This window comes from Pelmatolapia mariae, linkage group LG6, assembly GCF_036321145.2.
Source record: "Pelmatolapia mariae isolate MD_Pm_ZW linkage group LG6, Pm_UMD_F_2, whole genome shotgun sequence".
Classification (NCBI taxonomy): domain Eukaryota; kingdom Metazoa; phylum Chordata; class Actinopteri; order Cichliformes; family Cichlidae; genus Pelmatolapia; species Pelmatolapia mariae.
Genome location: NC_086232.1, coordinates 31,255,630 through 31,282,071, shown reverse-complemented (window position 1 = coordinate 31,282,071; position 26,442 = coordinate 31,255,630). Strand labels below are relative to the sequence as shown.

Here is a 26,442-nt window from a genome sequence, read left to right as displayed (position 1 = left end):
CAGTCTTCACATTGTTGCTTTAGTTATTTGAGATTTGTGCTTATTTGTTTAGACATGTCTTAAGATCCTATACAGCAATTCAATCAGGGTTTCTTTTTTTTTTCTTTCCTCCAGCCATTAGATTTGCTATTGTGCTTGAGACCATTATCGTGTTACGTGATCCATTTTTAGCCAAGCTTAAACAGTTTTATAAATGGCCTCATATTTCACTGTGGAATACTTTGGTATACATGCAAGATGCCCAGATGCTGTGTTGCAAAACAAGCCCACCCCTTCACCACCGTGATCCCCTGTTGGTATGAGGTGTTTGTGCTGATTTGTTGTTTGGTTTGTACCAAACATGGCACAGTGCATAGCCAAACATCTCAATTTTGGTCTTTTTTTGTATAAAAAATATTATTCCAGAAGATTCATGCTTTCTTCAGATGTGACTGGTAAAGCTGTTCTGTCCTGATATGTGCTTTTTAGAGAGAACTGTTATTTTTTTCTCCTTGACCATTCCATGGTCAAACCTTGGGGTTAATTATTTTAACTATTTTGAATATTTTTCAAATTTATTTTGAAAATAATAATCTTTTTCACAACACAATGATTCTCTTCAAATTGTTTGGACACGGCCTTAGAAGTCTTCCCAGATCAATAAGCAGCAAAAACTGCTTCTCAAACATCGATATTGATGTATTTCCTCTTTAGCATTGTTTGAGACACAGCTGAATCCTCCAGAACATCAGTTTTTTGTAGGCGATGGTCACATTTGCTGATGATTAGTTAATCAAGTGCATTTGATAATCAGCACCTGGCTTGCTACTTACCCTCTTAATTCTTATGGAAGTAGTAAGGGTGTACTCTGTTTTTAACACATTGCTTCTTCATTTTTGGTAAATAAAAAATGACACTGTGTGAGATATTGTGTTTTGTAGTTAATCTGGGGTTGTATTTATACATGTACAAACTAAACATAATCTCTGACTTCTGTTTCTATTTAACTAGAATAAATACCATGAAATGTCTTGTTAAAATATTCTTCCACAAGTAATTCTCATAAGATTGCTGATTTTCGTTAAAAAAAGCCAAGCAAACAAAAAAAAAAGAGAAAAACCCTACCAGCCATAGAGATTAACTGTAGTCCTTTGGTTTATGGTATAATGCAGACTTTCCAAGTCTCTCTTTGGTCTGTGCTGGCGAGCTGTTCCTTGAGGGAAACACATGCAGAAAGCCTATACTTATATCTGTTAGATTGCAAGAAACAAGATGTGTTTGCATGGTTAGAATACTTACACTGATACGCTTATACTCTATAAAAGGCTTACTTGTTTTTGAATCTATGCCAATTTGCTTTGGTCTGGTAAGATCACTTTGGTTATTATTAAATCAGTCTGGCTCCCCCTGTGTTCATAAATTTGCGCTATTAGATCCTATTAGATAATTAGATCCTCTCAGAACTTTTCACTTCTTCAACAGACTCGTTTCTGATTGTGGCTTTTGCTAATTTGCCGTGCTTGGTAAATATGGCCCAAAGAGTGACTCGTTTGAAAAATAAGTGATGTCAAATTGAATTCAAACAGGAAGTAAACCATTTTACATAAACAGTTTTACCTAGAGCTCTAAACACTGGTCTTAATGAAGCCGTTTCATAATATAATCATTTACCCTTTCAGCATTCAGTCTAGTCATTCGCATAATGCATGTTGTTTTATTAGTTTCATGTTCTTCACATCTGGCCTATATCTGTTCTTAATGGGCATTTAAATTGTCAAAAAAAAGTTAAAAAGTTCAGTTGAAACTTTGCAGACAATCTAAACTAACAAACACAAAAGACTTAGACATGCACCCTATGGGGGGAAAAAAGACAGAAGATTTAAAATGTCAAACCATTTGCCTTGGAGGTTTAGAAAGAAACTGTAATCTGTAAGGAAAAAAATAGGCAAACCTTTAGATATTCTATAAGCATCGCTGACAGACACAACTATTGGCACTAATAGGAGAAAAGATATAAAGTAAAATTAAATCACCGGAGGGTGACGGATTGACAAAGGGAACAGAAAAATGCATTTATTTCAAATAATTGTTATTAGGCAGATAAGCTGACAAATCCTTACCCAAACCCATCTAGTGACAAGTCATGATATTTTTGGGAAGCACAGATTATGGGCTGACAAGTGTGGAGTTGGCAAAATGAATGCTTGTTTTATTCAGTGGAGGTGAGAGAGAGGAACAATAACTGACTTGCACAGATATGCTGCCAGTATGTCTGATGGTATATGTGATTACATCTTAACACCTTATCTGTTCTCTACCTTTTAAAAATCGTGAAAACATGTTCACAGAATTTCTCTGATTACCTGTGTGTGCGAGAGAGCGAGAGAGAGATCTGCTTGAAAATGGACAAATTGATGCAAAACAAATGTTTGCATTATTTTTAGTCTGGGGAAAAATGTTTCTTATTATGGCTTTGTGCTCGCTTGTCCATATTAATAATTGTTCTTTGTTATGTTGTCTTGTTCCCTCTTTTAAACCTTATTTATTTATTTATTTATTTACCAAATTTATTAATATGTTCTTTCCTTTTTTTATCCCCTTAATTAGTACCCATTGCCATATGCAGGATTCTTTTTTTTTTTTCTATCCCACCACTGAATTAATTTATACACCCTGATTTCTTTAACCTCTTACTAACATACTTCCTATATTTCTTTATTATATCTTATTCATTATAAATAAATAAAAAGAAAAGAACCACTGAGTATTATTTTTTCCTTTCTTCCTCAATTCCTGTGCCCTCCTGAGCTTTTATAGTGCATCAGTATATGAGTATCCTTTATGTATCTTTACTTTGACACAACACAGAAAGGTCATCATAAGGACACTATGATTACAAGAAATTGACCAAGAATAAGTCTTTGTTGGGATTTACAAAAGCAACATGATTCTGATGATGAGAGAGGAAGAGCAAGTCTTTGTTCCTTTATTATATGAAGTCAATTTCTAGTAATCCCCCTTTCAATGGGAGAACTGAAGCAAACTGTTTGGAGGCTGATGACCAAAGCAGAAACCCATTCACTCACAATAGCCCTTGGTTAAGACTGCCTGGAGCAAGGGATTGTTGAGAGAAACAAACACTATTAGCTTTTTATGTTGAATATTCACAGATCAAACCCCTGGCTGTTTGCATACGAGGTATATGAAGATACTCCATAAGGTTTTAAAACTAATGCCGATATGAAACACACATACCCATATGGAAAAGATATATATAAATCTTATAAAGTTTGCATTTGTCTTGTGTGAAACTTGTATGAAAAGCATACAAGAGTTAAAACAGATATAAGATCCCTTGAAAAATTATATAAATGAAACTTGTATGTTTTGGATACTTCCTAAAACAATATATGAAATTAATGAGAAAGTGGCCACTTTCATGAGTAAATCATATAAGCCTTATATGATTCACTATATGACGCAAGTCTTTTATAAGTTTTTTCTATTTATTTTCCATATGGGTATACAAACATATATAGGAAAATTTAAAACCATTTATTTCAACCCCGCCCCTTCCCGTGCATGTGCCCTTGTTATGGCACCATCATTGAAGAGTGTTACAAACTGTACTCTCTACATTTCTTCAAAGGAACTTCTCAGTTGGCCTTTGAAGACAGAAAAATAAAGACAGGACAGTTTGTTTCTCTGTGCACTCGAAATGATAAAAAAAAGTTTCACATGTGCATTTTATCTTTTAAACAGTGAAAATCAAAATGAGAATTTCAAGTGGCACAATAGAGATTTAAACTAATTGACCTCTGTGGCTTTTCTAAAGTAGAAACATAGATGTCAATATAAGACATCTATCGTCCGATAACGATATAAATCACAAAAATGTAACATTTTTGTAAATTCTGTGAATCTCGGGCAGCTCGACCTACGTGAAGTGTTTCCAGCTGGGCGTCGTGTACCTGGAGTCGAGTGCTTTAACTGATGCATGAAACTACATATTTTTAGACATAAGTTGTAACGGCCGCAGTTTTCTTTGTATTTATTACACAGCGTGCTGCAGGGAAAAGTCTGTTCTAACGTTTGAGTCTAAGGTTTATTTTTTTAGCACCTGACGGCTCTTTTTTGCTTCTCATCCGTAAATACTCTGCATACTCTTTCACGTGATTCAGTTTATTTTGGAAAGTCTCAACAACATCTTGAGCTTCATTGTGAAAGGTTTATGTGGAAAATAAACAAACGGACACGCAATGGTTTTACCGTCGTTGTTGCTAACGACAACGCATAAAAACAGGCGCTTGTCTGTCCGTAGTGTGGTTATATTAAATATAAGAGAAAGAGAGAACTTTAAGAAATTAATATAGCCACTACAGTGACCATCAAAACGATGAAAAAAATATTGACGTAAATGTTTATTTTGCGACAACACGAAACAAACGATAGCGTAAAATGAAACGATAGACGTTTTTATATCGTCATCCAAATATATCGTTATATCGAACAGCCCTAGTAGAAACTACATTTTTTTTCAACTGGAGGTCAAGGACTTTTATTAAGAAAAAAAATACAAAAATAAAACCCATAGCAGCCATGACTGAACTAGTCAAATCAGTCTTTAAAATGTTCCTCGAAAATCTTTCTCACATCATTCTTCTTCACAGAAAACCTTTGCTGCCTTTTTATTTTGGGTGGGAACTTTAACCTCTGTCAAACAGTTCTGCAAAAGTGTTATCAGCTGCAAAGTTGGCCATACATATCAGCTTTTGATTTAACACTACATAGCTGACAGATTAATTTATAACCAGCTTTCTTAATTCACAAACTGGTCCTTTGTTTCACTGACTGATATATTTTCTAACATCAACAGTTTTATGGCTGGCAGAGTAAGTGTATGGTTGTGCAACTAGATGACTAAGAAACTAACTGGCCTCTTTCATGCCCCACTTAACCTCTTTCTACATGGTCATTGCTGGATGAATCAGTTGCCTTATATGTCATGCATCATACTCCTGGCTGTCTAGTCACATCTCTTCAAATTATCTTCCTGTGCTGTTGGGATGCACTGCTTGTAGGATTTTTGTGGGTTTGTTGTAAAGTAACTTTTGTTGTATTTATTTTACAAGTCATGACATTCAGTTCTTAGCACTGTAGTGGCTTTGCAGTGAAAGCAATGTGAAATGACAGTGAGGTGTTCGACAAGAGGATAAAACAATTCAGGAAATAAGAAAAGCAGGGGCAAAGAATGAACTAGAGATTAAGTAAGAAATAGATATGATGAGACAAGAGAGTGAGAGCAAAATGGAAAATTGTGAACATAGAAAAGATTTAGTTCTAGGTTCACTTCTAGTGTTACAATTTATTCCATACCCTATGAACTATAGTTTTTCGTGTGTGTGTGTTACAGAGAGGTTAAGGGATTCATATTTAGTAATACAAAAGGAGATGGATAAAACAGGATATCTTTAGACCATTGTACATTTTACTCACTGGATAACACGCACACATGCACGCTTGGTTAAGATTCATTTCCATGCCCTATGTGAGAAAAAATAAATTATTTGTTATCGCCTTGATAGACCAAATACATCACGCCCAAGTGTGTGTTGTGACTCTTATATAACAACTAGTGCTTTGGTGACACTTGTGATTCTTATATTTGACATGTTGTATTGCCCAAAGTTAAGTTTCAAAAAGCAAAGAAAGCACTACAATGTGTTACTTTTCTTTTTTGCATCACTCAACTTGTTTATGACTCTCTTATGTGCACCTGTTTATGCTTCATTTTCTATTGTTACCAAGGGTCCTTTGAAGTTTCCCAACAACATTGTTTTTTTATTTTGTTTTTCACAAAGTGCTGTATCCTTGACATAGGATAGATTTTTTTTTTACTTTGCAGTGTGTATGGTTTGATTTCATTTTGTGTTCCCTCATATGTACCAGTTATAGTCATCTGAAGGTATCTTTTATAAAAAAAAGAAAAAGAAGGAAAAGCAAAGCCAAAATTAAAGTCTTTCTCTTTTATTTGTTCTATGTTCAATTATTCAGTGCTAGTAGAAGAAAATGCTACATTTCAAAATGATGAATGTTAGACGGTTCAAGAACAGTATTCAGTTTACTGTATGTCTGCGATATGCATTTTAGGTAGAATTGATTGGAATGTTGTGGGCTTATATTTTTACATAACCCCTTGTGCCCAGCTTATAGTGTTTTTTGTGGATATTTTTGCCTTTAGTTTTGCTTTCAGTCAGTGAAAAGCACACTTATTTTGGATTTGGATCAGGTGACTGACTTGGTGTCAGAGTTTTACCCCTGATACTGCTAGATAAACAGAAACTCACTCAGGAACGAGGTCACACAGAGCTCAAGTTTTCACTCGCGAAAGGGAAGCAGTTGTCTCCAACCCGCTTCAACTTGCGTCCCCCTGCAGGCTGCTTTTATTGCTTACACAATATGCATAGTCTCATTAACATGTGACATCTTACACAGGCATATATGTGAACAAAGAGCACCGTCTGTGTGTACGTGTGTGTGTGCGTCAAGATATGGCCCTGTGAACGCCTCCTTAAAAAGCCGGTGCCAGGAGTCCAGCGGTCCACCTAAACAAAGGGCTCTTATACTTAAGCAGATACAGAGTAGTATCCCATAGTATAAATCAGAAAGAGAAGGTACAACCTCTCTCATGACCTTAGGATGTGTGTGTATGCCAGAGTGCTCTGGAATGCACACAGTCTTCGCAGACTACTAAGGATCAGACATCCTATCAATATGCAATTGATTATATACCTCTAAACATTATTGATTATATGTTCCTAAGTACAAATGACAATCATAAAATATCACTCCAACACGTGGCTATTAGGAACATTTCATTTCTTTGCCCATTATCATACCACAGCATAGTGGTATGCTGTTGTCATCATCTGTCTTTGAAGAGTCATCCTATCTGACCTTACACGTCATACACAATGACTAAATTTGACATTTAATGACAGTCTTTTGCATTGTCAAGAAAAATGTTCACTTTCAAACACAGTCACAAAGAAAATACCCAGGAACGTTGGAGTGCAGTTAATCGCAAATAGCTGAATAAGTCTCTTATTTGCCCACGCAATTATTTTACTTGATTGAATTTTAACTGTGAGACTGGACGAGTTGAGAAATGCATTCAAGCCAAATTAGACTACTTTAAATTGCTAGTTTAGTAGAGCTGTAAAACATTAATACTGGTAGCAGTGCAGCTGTAAAATAATTTCAGTAAGGCTAATCATACACGCCATAGGACCCATAATTTCACTCTCAAAATGGTGTGATAGTGTAAATGTGAAGTTTTATGCCAATTAGTTGTCAGAAAATAATGTAGTACAGTGCAAAATCTAAATTTAAATATAAATGTATGTTTTGTGGCTAGCTTTTATATTGTCTCAATAACTTTTGTGTTTCCTTGCTGATTCAGTCCCTCATTTTAGGCCTCCATACAACAGCTCATACCTGAAAATTGGCACAAGTAAAAGTGTTTTCAAGTGTTTTTTGTTGTTGTTGTTGTTGTTGTTGTTTTGTTTTGTTTTTTAAACAGGCTACTCTGTAATGGTCCTGAAAAAAAATGGTGTGCAATCTTATCTATTCTCACATAGTACTTCTGAATCTTTTCAGCAGTAGTGTGTGTGTGTGTGTGTGTGTGTGTGTGTGTCTGTGTGCGCGCGCACATGCAACAAAAGTTAGACAGTGCATCATTACTGCAGTATGATTGGCATCCAGGACTGACAGTTCTCCTTTTGGGGGTGAATGCACACGGGCAGCAACAAGGTACATGAATCAAAGGCAGAAAAGCAGAGGTGTATAGAAACCACTTTGTACCTCATGTGGACATTCACACTATTGTGTATACATTTGTGTTTTTGTGTAGTACTTATTGTTGCCTTTTCGTGTTCCCTTGGGACTCTCCTTCCTCATTATACATGGCCCTCCTGGGCCATGTATATATAGGAGTGTGTGTGTGTGTGTGTGTGTGTGTGTGTTGTCTAAAACACACAAGCAATACTGCAGAAACACATGTCAGCAGCTGTGTGTATTGCCTATTTCTGCCTCACTCTCTTCCTCTTCCTCCTTTTAGTTTTTGTTTGTCTCTGTCAATCTTGTCCCCAGGCAGTTTACTGGAGAGATTTAGACAACAGCTCTGCTTTCTTCAGCCAAGTCTATGACCTGATGTGTGTGCGTGTGTGTGTGTGTGTGTGTGTACATGTAAGAGTGAGCAAAAGAGATTTTGTGCCCAATTAGTAGCTGGAGTGAAGTGCAGTGCTAAATTATTTAGTTACTGTCTACTTGATCCAATGCTACCAAATTTGGGGAGAGAGTAATGGAGACAGTAAGATGAAAAGTTAATCTACATATGTAATATGTGATGACAGAATGCTTGCCACTGATCTCTGCCATGCTTCAACCCTGAATTAAATGTCCCTCTGCCAATACCAGAGATGCGTGCATATGATGGCTTCTAAAAACTGACAGTGAGAATTAAAAAGCATTTCAGGCAGTTTGTCCAAAGTTTGTTCATTCTGCACTCCAGATGGGTTGAGCGCATAAAAAATTTAAATCACGTTAATTGTGATGACTGCGTTAACGCCGCATTAACGCTGACAGCCCTAATTTTGGGGGGAAATTAGTTTTTAGCATGATTACATTGCCCCGTCCATCAAAAACTCTGCGCATGCCCAAATATATCGCCTATCATCAATTACTGGACTGACGATTGTCGGTTGGAAAATTTTTACATATCGCCCAACCCTATCGTGAACATCAGTTTAGAATATCAGCATGCTCAGCTGCGTTATTTGGCTAAAGAATTTATTTATACGTTTAAAGTGAAACAAAAACATTAACCCAGGTGTCACACCATTCTCTAATCTTACTTTTATCTCACAAATTCTCAAAAGATTAGTTGTAAAACAGATAACTGATCATCTGCATAGGTTGCAGTCAGATTTTGAAATGGTTGCATTCAGATTTTATTCAGAAATTATTTATCCCTCAGTTATGCTACAATGGGCCTAGATTCCTAGGTGTTTCCCATGATTTACAGCTTCTTATTCACTTGTCTTTGTTCACTCACTGTGTGTTTATGCATCACTCTGCCTTTAATGACTCTGGCTCTCTTCCACATTGTCTCTTTGTCCTGTCTTCTTCCCCTCACTCCTAGCGGGCCATGACAGATGGCTGCCCCACCCTGAGCCTGGTGTCTCCCTGTTAAAAGGGAGCTTTTCCTTCCCACTGTCACCAAGTGCTTGCTCATAGGGGGTTCATCTGTTTATTGGGGTTTTCTCTGTACTATTATTATTATTTTACCTTATCGTATAAAGCGCCTTGAAGTTACTGTTGTTGTGATTTGGCCAAAGTAAAATTGAATTGAATAATCATGTGAAATAGGGCTTGGCGATATGGCCCAAAATTCATATCTCGATATTCTTTAGCTGGATGGTGATATATGATATATATCTTGCTAAGCTTGATAAGCTTTGTAGCTTACCAAAGTTGTACTAAAACATTTTTTGACAGATTGCTGAGCGCCGTGTACCACATAAAATTGGTTCGCCGTCAGTAAGCACAATCAGAATTCATACATAAAGCGCACTGTCAATTTTTGAGAAAATGAAAGGATTTTAGGCATCAACGCGTTAGCCTGGTTAGCTCGTTAACGCGTTGACGCCATCCAGCCTCATGCACGGGGCAATCCGCGGTAACTTGTTAACGGAGATTTGCTGCGTTAATGCAGTTATGGCGTTAACGTCATTTTAACGAGAGTAATGCTGACAGCACTATAATAATAATCTCCAAATGTTTTCTTTTCGCCGACCAGCTCCTCTTTGATAGCTGCCGTGTCCATCGTATTGTTGCCTGCAGGTGAAGCGATGGGGGAGGGGGAGTTGTGTTCAGTGAAGCAGAGAGGCGAGGCAGAGTAACGTTGCATAGAGACAAAAGTGGACGAAAGAGAGGCAAACTAGCGGCTCCACAAGTCTAATTATAACGTAACATAGACTATATCGATAAAACGATGTTGTCACATCTCATATCTCGTATAAAAATATATCGATATATTTAAGAACTCGATAGAAGCACTTTTAATATCTTTAGCGCATCAACCGACTGCTCAATCAACTTGAGACTAGCAGAAATATACTAACCTCATTATGCTGAATACCATGGTAGACCCACTACCCTTCACTGTGTATGTGAATCTGCACACAAGATATGCTACCTTTTTGTTGAGTAGGAAAAGATGAAGGTGGTGTCAGACAAAAGCCTTTAATAAAAAATGCATGACAAACCCCTAGCTCAGATTTGGCACAGTCTAGTTAAAAAGTCAAACCAAAAAATGATTTTGGACTGAGGTGAAATTTTGAAATTTTGCTGTACAGTTTGAGCAGCAGATATTGGAAAAGAAGTATTTCATCAGCAGGCTCACTATTTCATTACTCATCAGCTCGGAGCTGCTGAAGTTCGTGAAAATCTTGCTCGTAGGATTTCAGCACTGTTTTCATGTAAACCTTTGCTAACACAGTCATGCCATAGATTTACAGATACACATGCCAGACAAACATGGACACTCATGTTGCATGTCCACATGAATTTTGTTTATTGTTATTTATGTTTCTGCTTGCACAGGCACTAGTTGGTGTCAGTGCTGTACATTGCTTACCAATAGCATTGTGTTTGGCACTGGTACTGTGACCTCTTACTTAAGCTAGACTATGTCTTTAGTCAGGAGCAGACTTTTAAAATTCACACATAAGCACAACCAAGAACTAAGGTGTTTCTGCCAGGTCATGTCTTATGTTTTTCAAATAATTGCTAGGTTTGTTGTTGCATTCCACATTCTTTGTTTGTACCCTATTAATATTTATAGGCCAGTAGTCAAACCTATTTTTATTTAAGTCTTCTACCACCACTGAGTCACCCTTGGACTTTCAGAGTCAGAGTATACATGTTTCACATGAGGAGAAAAGGCTGGAAGAAACATTGCCGTTTTTTAAGATATAATGTAAGGAAGCAGGATCATACATACTACAGACTTATTTCCCTGAATTGTTACTTAACTATGATTGCATTGTTCTTCTTTTTCCTATAAAATCCTAATGGGATGTATTGTTATTCCCACCTCTTTCTTTTTCTGGGTGTTCAGAACCTGCTGTCAGAGAAAGTTGACCAGATGATGGAGTGGTCTTCTCGGCGTTCGGTTATCCGGATGAATGGGGACAAGTTCCGTCGTTTTGTCAAGGCCCCACCCAGAAACTACTCTGTCATCGTCATGTTCACTGCCCTACAGCCTCAAAGGCAATGTTCTGTCTGCAGGTATATACACGAACACGCGCAGTACACCTACTGTAGGACACAATGTGCCATAGCTCTTACTGTAACAGCTATTCCTTTGTCCTTCCCGCTATTGCCCAAGATGTCATGCCCTCCTGTGAGTTTTCTCAGTGGGCTACAGTGAAAAAGTTCTTTCAACTCATGTTCTTTTCTTCTGTACTACCAAAAGGAAATGAATACTGTCCACAGAACAAGTCCCATAGCCACTTACATACTAGAAGCATTAAATGCACAGGGAGATTTAAAAAAAATAAATAAATAACAACAACAACAGACAAAACACCAATTGCAATCTTAAAATGTAATTACTACTTAAAAAATCCAACCTGTATCACATTTGTAGCAGAATCAGGTACAAAACAGCAAGGTCAAGTCCCTCAAAATATGTATAACAAATTAGATTACTCTCTATAAGATTACTGTCTCTCTTATCTAATCTGAGGTTCTTCAACAGTTTTTTTCTTGTCTTGTCCATGATGGTGGAGAGGTTGGAATGGAAGAAATTGATTCTGTGGAAAGCTATGTTTTATACACATAATGAGTTGAGATCAGGAGTGTCTGTAATTGATTGATTACAATCTGTGTTCCACAGCCAATCTATGTGAACCAGAATTCTAGTTGGGTTGGATCAAATACTTATTTCACTCAATAACAAAAAAAAATATTTATTTATAACTTTTATGTCATATATTTTGCTTTTTTGTTTTGTTTTGGGGGGCAGGTAGATATTATCTCTCTCCATCCGAATGAAAGTACCATGAAAATTAGACACTGTTCATTTCTTTGCAAGTGAGAAAAATTAAAATTCAGCAGTGGCTGAAATAATTATTTCTCTCATTCTATTTTTAATGAAAATTTGTTCTTATGTGAATCTACAACTTTAACGCCCTGACAAGTGTTAAATTATATTTCAGCACCATGGACAGTTCTTATCGTGGCACTGGAGTTCATAATTGAGACAGCTCTAGAGCTGTCCAGGGTTATGAAAGCTTCTTGTCAGAGAACCCAAAATGTGGTTTTAGTGTTACATGTGATACTGCAGTCTGCTGCATATTACTTAATTATTTCTTGCTTGTGTGATGGTTGGTTGTGATGATGGTTTTTGATGGTATTTTTGTTTTTGCAGTCATACTAATTTATATTAAAAACAGTGGCTATTACAAATTTTAGGAATTTCCAGTTTGAGAACTCAAATAGTGAATGCTTACACAAATAACAAGCTTAATCTGAAAATGTAGTAAAAATTACATACAAATTTAGTCTGTAACTGCTTCATTTTGTATGCTAAACCTAGCCAGCTCCTCTTTGCTATGTAGTAAAAACCAGGTAGCTGACCATATCGTTGTGTCCAAAGGGGCATCCAGCCAGCTGATGAAATCATCACTGACCTTCTCTATCTTGACCTGGCTGGTTTCTTTAATCAGCCACTCTTCTACTTCATCAGTCACTTGATTAGATAAGTTATTCATCAGCCATGTCAGTACCACACAGCAGGCAGACAGAGTGAATGGACTCAGTGTATGAAAGTAACGCAACACAAAAAATAATTGTTTCTGTTTTTGGCCTTTGTATAAAATTATCTTTGCTGAAATTGCATGACAGTAACTCAATAAATCATTGCCAAACCAGATTCTGCAATTTACAGTTTCATACACACCACAAATACAAAGTCCTTTCGTTCAAAATATATAAATTCTAAATCCAAAAATTATGTTTGTTTGTATGTGTTTTTAATCTAACAACAAACTGGGGAACTTATATAATACTTACTATATAAAACTATATAAACTACTATATAAAACTTATACTGTATAATTAACAGATGTATACATTAATGTCACTCCTTTTGTCTTTTGTCTTCACTTTCTCTGGCTTTCCTTGCTCCAAGCATTCTCTTATTAACATTAGTGTGACATCATTAGAAAAAGAGAGCAAGAGAGAGCGTATAAGATGGATGTTAGATGGTGACCTGAGTGTCTGCTTTAAGAGGACTATCGGGCAGTGAAAAAGATGGCTAATCACTGGAGTCCTCACTCCCACATCACTCTTAAGCTCTGTCCCAGTTTCATACTACATACTAATTTTAACTAGGCTTTTTAAGTTTTGGAACTTAAGTACGCAAAAGAATGATTGTTTTTGAGCATAGCGCTGATGGCAAATGTTTTTGCACATTCTTGTGTTTATTGTGAATGTAATATTGTTGCATTTTACAATAGTAAATTAATATATATCTCTTATGTCTGTCCTGTTTATTTTGTAGGCAGGCAAATGAGGAGTACCAGGTCCTGGCAAACTCATGGCGGTACTCATCTGCTTTCTCCAACAAGCTATTCTTCACGGTAGTGGACTACGATGAGGGAGCTGATGTTTTCCAGCAGGTAACCATTTTCAACTGGTTCGCTTAAACCCACTGCAGTCTTTAGATTGTCATACTTATTTGTTTTTTTTTGTTTTTTGTTGTTTTTTTGGGGGGGGGGGGTATTGACCCCCCAGCTTTAGCTCACTACCTAAAGTTGCACTAAAAATAATGACAATTTGATGTGTGTTCATGCATCTGTTGGATTGAGGATAGAACTAGATTGTTTGTTAGTACTTGCTATTCCTCCACTGGTTCCTTTTAGTTCTTTTCTTTCTTTTATCACGATTTAGATTAACAGTAATCCAGCAAAAACCATGTTAAGTGCTAAGATTTTTTTTGCTTTTACTACTTTTGTTTTTGTTCTTTTCTGCTTACTATTTCTGCATATTTTTTCTTTCTCTTTTATTGTTTTAATGGTTACTTCTTGTTTTAGCATGGTGCAGGGTCCTGACCTGATTTTTGGACTTTCCTTGAAGTCCTTGAAGTTACGTAGCATAACTGTAAAGATAGTCACATTTGTTTGATCATTTTGGCAGTTGAAAAGTTTCACATAATAAAACATAACTGGTAACACTTTTTCCTTGACAGTTCTCATAAATTTTAACAACAGTCTCAAATGTCTTGGGTGCAAAGTCTAGACAGGATTTGGAAAACCCTTTTTCATTTCAGCATGAACAAAAAGTTGAAGTTTAAATGCAGTATTTACCTGACAGCAGCACTTTAGAATTTGGCTCCTGTGAAATGGTACTGATACAAAAGCAGAGTGAGTGCAGCTTTGCTCTCTGATGCTCTCTGGCAGTAAGGATATCTTCACTGAAAGTTTTGGCTAATGTTTTGTTGTTTGTGTCACCTTAGTGATGACTCATTCACGAAACTGTTTGTGCTGGAAATACTACTGTGTCAACATTTAAATGACAACATATGCGTTTTTATTTGCCGAACTTCATAACAAAATTTGAAGCTGAGGAAGTGAAAAATGCAACATCATCCCACATAATATAAGTATTTGGAGGAAATGCCAGCAATGAAAACAAATTCAAGCCTATGCCACCAGTCTGCTAATATGTTATGATTTTAGGATAATATTTTGCCCTTGTGTATTTAATGATTCATTAACTTAATATCTTCTTCATTGTGTGTTCTCTTTCTCTTAGTTGAACATGAACAGCGCCCCAACCTTTATGCATTTCCCAGCAAAGGGAAAGCCAAAAAGGGCTGATACATTTGACCTGCAAAGGATTGGCTTTGCCTCAGAACAGCTTGCCAAGTGGATTGCGGACCGCACAGATGTTCAGGTACTTTATAATCAAAACATTTATTCAGTTTTGTGCAGTTGCAGAAACATTCATGTGTTTGTGAGAAATGATGAAGAAACCTGTGTAGATACACCCGCAATAGTTTTTTGTAGATATGGTTAGAACTGTTGAAATCCCGTGTATTGCAGTTTATTGACCTTTTTGATAAATGGACTGGTATTTATATACTCAAAACACTTTCTGCTACAAGTCTCATTCACTCATAAATTCATACAACACTTTTCTATGTGACGAAGTGTTTTGTCTTCAGTGGATGCATCCCCGACAACGCTTTACGCTGTAATAGCCAATTTGAAGGAATGCTGAGGTGTTTTTGACCCAGGTTGTTTTTTCTCTCTCTCTCTTTGGTTTTCAATTCAACCTTCAGTTTTCAATTCCAGCAAAAAATATGCTTGTAACCTGCTTGCACAGGTTACTTATAATTTTTCCTTGACAGTTTCCTTGACTAGCAGATGGATATTCTAGAAGCCTACAGTAATGTGCAAAAGTCTTGAATCTCCTTTCATTTCCTTATATTTTGTTAGGAAAATGGGAAATAGGAGTTTGATTGTAACATATGCAAACATAGATGGAGGTGCACTATGTAAGGCGAAAATTGAGTATGCAATTCTAATGAGCTTGAAAGTCATTATTTTGTATGACTATCTCTATTCTTCAACACAACCTGGACTCTTAGGAAAGCTTCTTTGTAATTTCTTTAAGGACTCTATATAAATACTTCCTGCCTTCTCCATTTATAAATACTTCTTTATAAATACGTCCAGACTTCTTGAAGGACATTCGAAAGCACTTTTTTGGTTGTTGGCTGCTTTTTGTTCCATTCTCCGTCAAGATGATGATTTTCTTTTACTGCCAATAAAATAAAATTTGTTGGCAGTATGTTTGGCTCATTGTCATGCTGAAAAATAAGGCAGTTGCTATAACATAGCAAAAATATAGTGGATACTTTTCCAGATGCATCTATATGGTGGATCATACTCTAATGGTTCTCAGATTCATGCAAACTATGACAGATTATCCACAGTGTTTTGTCTATAGTGACTGTAGACACTCACTGTTGTACCTCTGCCCCGATGATCTCCTCTACACATGTTGATGACAACGAACCAATACTTTCATATTTGGATTGATTGCGTCATAAGACCTATTGCCAATAATTTTTTTCAATTTATTTCTTGTGTAATTTGACATACCTCAGTCTTTTCTCCCTGTTTCCCTTCCTTACTTAAGAAAGGCTTCTTGTTGGCCACCTTTCGATTCAGGTTATTTCCTGTTTAGCAAACTTCAAAGGTCAGATGTATTTCTTAAGTCCTGTGTTATGTCTTTGCTGTTTGCTTTCCCTCTTCTTATAAGGGCAGGAATTTCAGATTCTGTTCATCAGCTGTTGGGTTTGGGGTTTTTTTGTTCGTTTTGCTTTGTTTTTTATGTTTTAAGCACATACTGCACACCATGCTGAGATATGCCAAGCTTTTAGCTAATAGCTTTGGGAATCACCTTGTTGTTGCACAAATTTTATGACTGACATACTTTATCTTTTACATTTTTCATAGATTCAACTAAATAAATGGAAACAAATTATGTATTTTTGTGACGACTGCTAGTAACAAAACTGTTTATGTGTAGACACGAGACTGGTTCATCCCTGGACCTAGCTACATTTTTTTTGCTTTAATAATTCATACATCAGTGTCCTTTGACTTTGACATTTCGTGTCATGTGTGCACTGTATTCTGGAAATGAAAGTTGAATGGATGGAATACAACAATAAGTTATTCTGTTTCTCCTTCTTTCTCTGCAGTCTTTTTCTTCAACCTTTCATCAAGATTCTAGTGTCGGTGTAGTAGAACCATGTTAAAATAAACAGAGAAAAATGTTTTTACCTCTTTATACATACATAGTCAAGCATTTGCAGCCTGATACATGGCAAATTTGTAGGGCAAACTTTTAATAGCTGTAGAGCGTCAACACATTCTCACTTGCAATATAATAATTTCAAGCCAGTTCAATTTTATTCATATAACACCAAATCACAACACCAATCACCTCAAATAAAATTGTTGCCAGTTACACATTTATCTTTTAGAACATCTTGATCTGTTGGAATAACAATGTTTGGTGTTGTAGTCGCACTGAAATATCCTCAAGAAGAAAGACACTGAAAATAGAAGAAAAGAACATATTGCAGAGAATTTCATAGACTGATTTTATTGGCCTTGACACTGTTGATCACATCCTCAAATATTACAGAGTTTAATGGAACTGAGTATGTACCCCAGTATAATGTCACAAGTGTTTAATTATTTAGTTTGGAATAATTAAATTATTTTATATAATTAATGTAGATTTAATTCACAAAGTAGTGTGTGATTATGTGGAGGAAGAGTATTCTGTCAGAAACAGATTCATGGTCTTTGTTCTAGATGGAGTAATTGTGCTTGCTGTGTTGTGGCTCTCTTAAATTTCTTTTTATGTCTCTGTCACAGAAATTAACTGCAAGGACTTTATATGTAATATTCATATTTTAGTACTGGAAGTAAATTATTTGAAATTATGGAATTATTTGACAGTTTCAAGGACCCTTTTCTGCTCACATTAGTGTTAGTTTAGAAAATGATTTGACATTTTAAATCAGCTTTATATTTGCTTCTCCTTCAATAAAAAAAACCCACAAAAATTTTAAATATAAAAAACACTGAATACATAATGTTACTTTCATCCACTCACTGAGTTTTTAATATCTTGAATGTGTAAGAAATCATAGGAAATTTTTGCTTTACATCAGTATATAGAATATAATTTTACATACAGAATACTATAAAATTAAAGTCATATAGCAACTGAAACATGTTACCATGTTATTCACTTTCATCTCACTTTCTTTCTGGCTTTTCAGATTCGGGTCTTCCGTCCTCCTAATTATTCAGGGACTATTGCTTTGGCGCTCTTAGTATCTCTAGTTGGAGGATTGCTGTATTTGAGGAGGAACAACTTGGAATTCATATACAACAAGACTGGATGGGCCATGGCTGCACTGGTATGATACATATACACCAACATTAGGTTGGAGTGAAATATTTGTTTTTCCATATTTATCTACTTTTACATGTCAGGGACGTTGTGTGAAATGAGATTAGGGGTGTAGTTTTCTCCCCATTTTAACAAAAATATGATGTCATGTTTTATGTAATGGAAAAGTTACTTATCTATGCTTGACTCTCTCATCTGTTATTTTATCTCTCTCTAGTGTGTGGTGTTTGCAATGACATCTGGTCAGATGTGGAATCACATCAGAGGTCCTCCTTATGCCCACAAAAATCCACAGAATGGACAAGTGGTAAGAGTTACATTTCTTTCTTCCCTGTCAGTGCATATACATGTGTATATATATGGTTTTATTTTAGTTGTTTTGTTTCTATTTGGCTTTGTACTGTCTTCTGTCCTTCAATCAATAACTTAGCTATGTTTTTGGTAAAAGCTGTATTTTAAGGTATAAGTTTAATCTTTTTTTACCAGGTTGTAAGTGAAAATATATTAGATCAGTGATAAAAACATCTGTAAGGCTATTGGCCTCAAGTAAAATAGACTCTGTGCCATTACCACCTGCTAACGGGTCAGACACGGGACAGTGTGTGTGTGTGTGCGAGTGTGCGTATGTTACTGGACAGCTGGGAAGAGTCATTTTGTGTTAATATCACCCTAGAGGCATCTCAGAGTCATCTTGGGCCAAGCAGAGTGGGAAAGAGAGAGGTGTTGGCCAAAAGACTTTTTCTTTAATTATTTCTTGCTTGTTTTCTCTTGTTTTTCTGTGCTTTCTTCCTTTCATGCTGTCTTCCTTTCATGTTTTTTGTTTAACCCAGCTATCAACCAGAATTAGAGTATTCTATATTTGACAAAGTTTGTGCACATAAACAAGGAATTTGACTCAACCATCCTTTCTTTCGTATAGTTGCTGTGTTTTAGAGAATTGCCACTTATTATCAATATGTGTGCAAATACTTACTCACACAGTATTTCCAGATATAGTTTTGCAGGTCATCATTTAGGTTTCTCCACTGAAGTGTGAAATTAAAATAGAAATATGGAAGAAAAATGGAAAGAAAAAAAAAACTATGAACTTGGAGGAGAGTAGGATCAGAACAATGAAAGTGAAATGGCCATATAGACGAAAGGGAGGAATGTGAGAAATTATGTTTGTGTCTGCAAGCGAGTGCGTGTGTGTATGAGGTGCCGTAAGGGACATTATTACTGAAATGCTCTCACACACACTACTGAAAGTTTATCTCTCACACACACTACTGAAATGCTCTCACACACTCCACTGAAAACCAAGGTATTTCAGTTGAACAGGAAGTTGTTTCCTGATAAGGAAACTGAAGGAAAAAGTGGTATATTTCAAACAAACCACTACACAGATGTCTACTCAGCAACCTGCTAGTAGCCTAAGTGAAGCAGCTGCGTTACTTAACAATATATTAGCTTCAGCATAAGTCAAAATTTAGAATAGCAGGAGATGGGCAATATCCTGGTTAATTTTTTTTTTGGCACATTTGCTTTTTGTCTTTTTTTTAGCGAAGAAAAAAATATCTTAAAATCATTAATAAAGCCAGGGAGAGAAGGCTTAGCGTTCCTCCATTTAGCACTATGGATATGATATTTACTCAAAAGTATGATGATGTTAATAATGTCTGAGACACCCAACGCTAGATGATCCATATAAAAAAATTATATGATGTTATTCAAATGGTGGCACATCATTAATTTTTAGGGAAATCCAATTATTTAAGTCACTCCAAAAGCATTGTGTGATAGGGCATAGGAAAAAAAAGATGTTCTAGGGTTTCATTTTCATCAGTGCAAAAAGAACACTGATCCACCTCAAAGCCAAATCTCTTTTTTAGAAATTCTGCCACAGGATTAATTTTGTTTATGACTTTAAATTGTGTTTCTTTAACTTTAGGTAGAATAGGCCATTTCATAAATTTCGAGTATGCTTTATCCAGTGTATCTGAAATAACTAAATTAGAACCATGCAATGTAACCATTCTGTTATAACTATGAAATATTTTGTCTTTGAAGAAACTACTAATAAATTTATTATTGCATTTTTATCAAACAGCTGAAATTGTCCTAGCAATAAATTAGGAAGCACTGATGAGAAGTTATTGTATATCATAGAGTTTTTAATCAAATGAAGCAGAGGCAGTGGGATCAGTTTACAAAATTAGTTATATTCTCTTTGAGAACAGTTTAGACAATATTTTTCTGAAAAGTCTGTGTAACTTAGAATGACACCGTTCTCATCCAACAAATCTGTTATGAATATAATCTTTTTGTGAAACCAGTCGCTCTTGAAAATTGATTTTCGATTAAGTGTTATTACCCTATGATTCCATAAGGTTGAATTATGAGGAGAGAAGTTGTGGGTAAATATCATTTTCCAAAAATTCAAACTCTGTTTGGTAAAGTTCGATATCTTGATCGGGATTTTATTTACCTCAAAATCACATTTCAAAATAAAGTCTAATCCTCCTATTTTATTAAACAAGGATCGTGGGATGTGGAACCACATAGAGTCTGGCTGTGACAGACAGGATTTTAACCATTTAATTCTAAGGGTGCCAAACATAGATTCAAATTCTGGAGCTTTGATACCACCTTTATTGTATTCCTTAACAAGCTGAGATCTTTCAATGTAATGGGTTTTATTCCTCCACAAAAATTGTAAAATAACTGTGTTAGCCTTATTAATGTTTTTAGAGAAGATATATAGAGAGTGACAAGGATAAATCAATTCGGAGATGCCTTCAGCTTTAGATAGGATGTTTCTGCCACAAAAATAGTGAGGTCTCTGGTTAACCAGTGGCTAAGTGATTTCTTCATCTCCATGATATGGTTAGAAATATTAGTGTCTTCTCTTCTAATTAGGTTTTTAGATATTATAAGCCCTAAATATTTAACTTTAGATTCAACTCTAACCGAAGCTATTGAGGAGTCAGAGCTTGTATGAATCAGGAGTAGTTAACATTTTTTGATATTAAGAGATAAACCAGAAGCTTTAGAGAAAATTGAGTTTTCTCTACCACTGATTTATCTTTCAAATAAATAGATGTATCATCTGCGAATTGACTTATTTTGAAGTCTTCATTAAAAATTGATATTCCTTGTATGTTGTTAGAATTCTTTTTTCATAGTGTTAACAGTTGAGTTGCCAATATAAAAAACTTAGGGGAAATAGGACATCTTTCCGAATTCCGCGTTGCGCATTCAAGGAAGCTAATATGTTGTTAAGTAATGCGGCTGCTTCACTTAGGCTACTAGCACAGCCGTCCCCAACCCCCGGGCCCTGGACTAGTACTGCTCTGTGAGTCGTTTGGTACCGGGCCGCAAGAGTTGAGGCTCGGGTTTGAAATTTAGGGTTTTCAGGGTGTTTATCGTTTTATATCGTTATTTTTATATCTTTTATATTGTTAACTCTGTTTCCCTGGGTCTTTTCCCGTGTGTTATGATTAAATCTTCTTTTTTTTTGGTACCGGTACGCGTTTTATTTTATTGTATTTATCCGCGAGACCTTAAAGGCCGGTCCGTGAAAATATTGTCGGCCATAAATGGTCCGTGGCACAAAAAAAGGGTGGGGACAGCTGTACTAGCAGGTTGCTTGTAGTGGTTTGAAATGTACCACTTTTTCCGTCAGTTTCCTTGTCAGGAACTTCCTGTTCAGCTGAAATGCCTCGGGTTTCAGTGGAGTGCGTGAGTGCATTTCAGTAGTGTGTGTGAGGGATAAAATTTCAGTAGTGTGTGTGAAAGCGTTTCAGTAATAATGTCCCTTACGGCACCTCATAAGTGTCTCACTTTGACGATATGTGTTTAAAATGGGATGTATGCCTTAATTGCATTTTTCTGCTGAAAACAGGGCTTTCACTCACTTTAGCTTAGTGTCAGGGTGTGTAAACAGTTGAGCGCAGAGACGTATACGATGCTTAGTGTCTACTGGTTTAAACAAATATTCAGGCTGAATCAGAATCAGAAATACTTTGTTAATCCCGAAGTGTCAACTTATGACACTATGTTGCCAGACAGAGTTCAAAATACTTCATATTCACTCAGAACGTGTAAAGACACAACAGACTGACTAACTCTAACCTAACAATGGTGCCCCCTGCAAGCCAAAAGTCAACCATTTGCAGCCAATAAAAGTGACAGCAGTGCTTCACTAAAACATGAAAGGTTAGCAGGGATGACAACGGCTGCCAAAAACCATCAACCAAACATGTAAAAAGCTGGAAATATGGAAATGTCATCTGCCAATAAAGGTGAAAAAAGGAGTTGGTCAAAGTCAAACACATAAGAAAAACACTGTCAAAAAAAGTACTTTAAAAAACTCAAATCCACAGGAAGAAAATATTCGCGAGGAATCCCTCATTCTTCTTTAACTTTAGGTTTAAAAAAAAATCTATTTAAAAGACATAATTCTATACTTAGCTTACCTTTTTTGACAGAGTTTGCCATATCACAGTATGTGTGTAAGTATTTGGTATGTGCATGCTTCTTATAATTCGTGAGTACATGGATTTGGGTATAGTCTATGTATGAACCTCTGTGTGCATAGGTTTGTTAAAGCAAAACTGTGTTTCTATCACATTTTGAGGCAGCAGGTTTGTTTTTTTTGTTTTTTTGGCTCCATAGTGAGACGCACTACAATTTCATCTGCTTCACTGTACCATTCGTCAGTTGACAAATCCTTTCAATATAGTGTACCTAGTCTTGCTCGCTCATCATTTTGAAGGAATTACATGGTCTGGTGAATGTGGGAGATTAGAAAAGGAGGTGAGAAAAGGTAACATGAAAAGGGGTGGGAAGAAACAGAAATGATAAGATGATACTGATCCTTTCTGAATCATCTTCTCATTCACTGCCATTTACCATCAGGGGATGGAGAGAGCAAGAGAGGAAGGTTAAGGTGTGGTTCAAAAGTGTAAAGGAAAAAAGACAAGCATCATTTGTAGTCAAATATAGCCAAGCCTAGTCCTGCTCCTATGTCAGATAAGTGGGTCCAAAATTCAAGACCAAGCAAAACTAATAAAGTAAAAGCACACATTCATGTTGTTGCAAACTATGTCAGTGGAGTTAATGCTGTTAAAGAATATGTAGTGTATGGCAGGATTTTAGGAACACTTTGAAATGTTATTAAGTAAAGGGCACCATTATCACTATAACCTTTTAAGAGCAAAAGTATACTCATTGCACACATTGTCATTGTTATAAAACTTTTTTTTTAAGTGTATTTGTAGTCTGTCGTAGGCATGCATGGTCAGCATGGTCATTAAAAAAAATGCCAGAAACACAAAGAGTCACATGAAGCTTCATGTTAGCCTTATGGTGATGAAATTTACATCTGTCAAACTCAAGTGGACCCTCATGAACTCATGGACATGGAAAGTATAACTGCAGGGTGATACTGTAAAACAATGGTTAGTAATGTTGCATCAAAGCAAGAATGCTTTGGGTTTCAATCGCCTGCAAGTATGGAGTTTGTATGTTCACCCTGTGCCTGCATAGTCTGCCTAACTCTCACAATCTAAAGGTGTTTTGCTAGTTGGTGACTTTTAACTGGCTGTAAGTATGAATAGGCAGGCAGGTATGTTTGTTTCAAATTAGCTGACGACAGGCAGAGTGGGAGTGAGTAGGCAGGGCATGGAGGAGAAAGAGAAGCAGAAGGAAGACAAAAATAAGTAATTATTTGAACTGATAAACAGACTGAATAAGGACTTAGTTGGGACACAAATAAAGAAAAGGAAAAACTGGCAATGTATGTACATAACTTTCCTCCAATTATATAATGCAAAAGTACAAAACTGCTCTCTGTCATGTGTGCAATACCATGCATTAGCACAGATGAATTAGGTTTTTAAAAAATAAATTATTTCTACACACAAACAATACCATCAACTTCAACTGAAGAAGCTATTTTGGGCATGAATAAAAGTGTTTCAAAATCAAGAGATAGCAAATGAGTGGACTAGAGGGATGTGGAAATGACAGGGAAAAAGAAAGAAGAGCTGAAGGGTACATTAGAGAGCTACATCAGATGAGGGTGTAACCCATTTGTTGTCAAACAGACTGAAAAATTACAGAGAGCACCAACAGTGCCTGAGAAATAGAGTGCCTTTTACACAGAACAAGACAGAGAGACAGTACAGCCAGAATTAAAAGACAGGTAGGGGCAAGAGGGGGGTTGTGGTGCTTTGGTAGTCTGTATGCATGCAATACATCCACTCCTTCCTGCTCGGTGTTTGTGTGTTATGTTGATTACTGGCTACTTAGAATATCAATCCTTTTGCGTTGCATGAGTGGAATTTTTTTTTTTTTAAACAACAACCTCACTGTTCTATATACTTATCTCCATGATAATGTCCCTTATGGCACCTCATACACTTAAGTTTGTGAACACAATAACTCAGGAAAGAGCCAACATAGGATTTGCACATTCATACCATAGGTGAATATAGCAAAAATCATGGACTTGAATATCAGTGACGTCAAGGTCAGAGGTCAAGTTTTCTGAAAATCTCGTAAACACGATATTTTGAGAAAAAGGTCACCTAGGATTTTCAAACTTAAACGCTAGGTGTATATACAAGGAGGTTGAGCGGTAGCACTTGCAACTGTCGGTATTTTATAGACTATGCAACAGAGCAAGTGGGTGAGCAGTGTAACAGCTTTTAGGCTACATTAGATTCTTCGAGACACTCTGTTAGGCCCTTCAATCAAGACAGGTTTCCCATTGGTCAGTGGCTGCATGGATATACAATACCCATTGCTAGTGAATGTTTGGTTCCATTTGCACACACGCGCACACACACACACACTAATGGAGAATGCACAATATAACTTGAGTTTTTGTCTGCTTTTTTTGTTATGTTTATTGGAAGGGTCAAAAGTTCAAACAACCTTGCACAAGGTGAACTCAACAAAGAGGTGGCTAGTTTTGTATTATTTCTTTTTTCCTCCCCCCCCCCCCCTCCTTTTCAGATGTATTAAACAGTGCAGGTCTTTTTTTGTGGTTGTTAAATGAGGCTGAGAGCTGAAATGTTCAAATTAAAAGGCTCCATGTAGACCAACTGGTTTGTTAAAATTGTCACAAAGCGTCACAAAGACACTGGTCATGAAAAGCAGAGTTTTGCATTGTTACTGCATGCCAGCATCTTAGATTGCATCTTTCTGATACTTGACATGTTGTCCCAGTCAATAATAAGCTCCCAAAATAAAAGAAATAAACTCTGAAGTATATTGAGAAGTACAACACAAAATTTACATCACAGTGTTGCAGTGGTTTCCCTTCAGGAGGGCTGCATCATTTCTCCTTGGCCTATTAATGCTTCTGTCCCAGGATGATTAGAGGCATGCTTTACAGGGTTCATGGTGAGTCAAATTAAAGTGGTCACCAAGGCAAATTAAAAAATAATTTATAAGGAAGTGTACCTTGAAAATATGCAGTTCACAAAAAAACACACGTTAACAAAATTTATAGTCTCCATTCCTACACACTTTTACTTCCTGCCTTACTGAGATTTACAGAGCTAACAATAGCTATTATTGTGGGAAGATCAGCTACTTACATTTTGTATCAGTAGGCTATAAACTAACTCTTAGTCATAAAGAGAGACATTTGGCTATGAGAAACTTTTATTTAAAAGAAAACAAAAAATAAACAAAAAACAACTTGATTAAGCTTGATTCAAAAGTCCCATAAGAGGCTATGGCTCATATCATAGTGGTCATCATTAGTTGTGGGTTTTGATGATCGATTTATCGATTAAAATCAATTCTGGCTTGGATAACGTGATATCGATTCATTAAAATCCTGAATCGATTTTTAAATATAAATTTATTTTGCCCGAAACGCCAGAATCTCAGGTTAAACCTCACAAAATTTCTACAACCACCAAACAGCTAAAACAGTAAATGAGAGCAGGTACACGGATTCTGCACAAAGACATAAACACAAAGCGCCCGCCGACGCATCCGAATCAGTGAGATGTCGCCTTTCTCACCCGACGGCACGGACACGCCGTCGGGGCTGAAAGCCGACAGCTGACTGATTTTGAAGCGTCGGCGGGCGCTTTGTGTTTACGTCCTTTTTGTGCTCGATTCCGAAGCTGCAGGTTTTATCTTTCTCCAAACAATATTGACTGAACCAGCAGCCAAAGACGATCCAAACTACGCTTCACATAAACATCGTCATGAATTCCCTCTGACTTTTGCTGTTTTGCTTCCACCACGATAAAATCACACTTCATGTAGAGCTCTCTCTCTCTCTCTCTCAGGAATAGTTTCCCATCTAAAAATCTCTGTTTTTTGCATTATTCGCTTACTTATTACCCAACAGTCTACGGTGTCGGCCGCTGCTTTTTTTTTTTT

The 26,442-nt window shown here is 36.4% G+C and overlaps 1 protein-coding gene across 1 annotated transcript in view; it reads left to right on the top strand.

Moving 5' to 3' along the window:
- The window catches only part of tusc3 (tumor suppressor candidate 3), an 81,281-nt gene that overhangs the window by 25,578 nt on the left and 29,261 nt on the right, over window positions 1–26,442 (top strand). Inside the window, exons 2-6 of the mRNA XM_063475404.1 lie at window positions 11,162–11,331; window positions 13,610–13,727; window positions 14,863–15,003; window positions 17,918–18,058; window positions 18,269–18,358. Of these exons, the coding sequence (XP_063331474.1) occupies window positions 11,162–11,331; window positions 13,610–13,727; window positions 14,863–15,003; window positions 17,918–18,058; window positions 18,269–18,358 (660 nt within the window). The remainder of the gene's footprint in view (window positions 1–11,161; window positions 11,332–13,609; window positions 13,728–14,862; window positions 15,004–17,917; window positions 18,059–18,268; window positions 18,359–26,442) is intronic.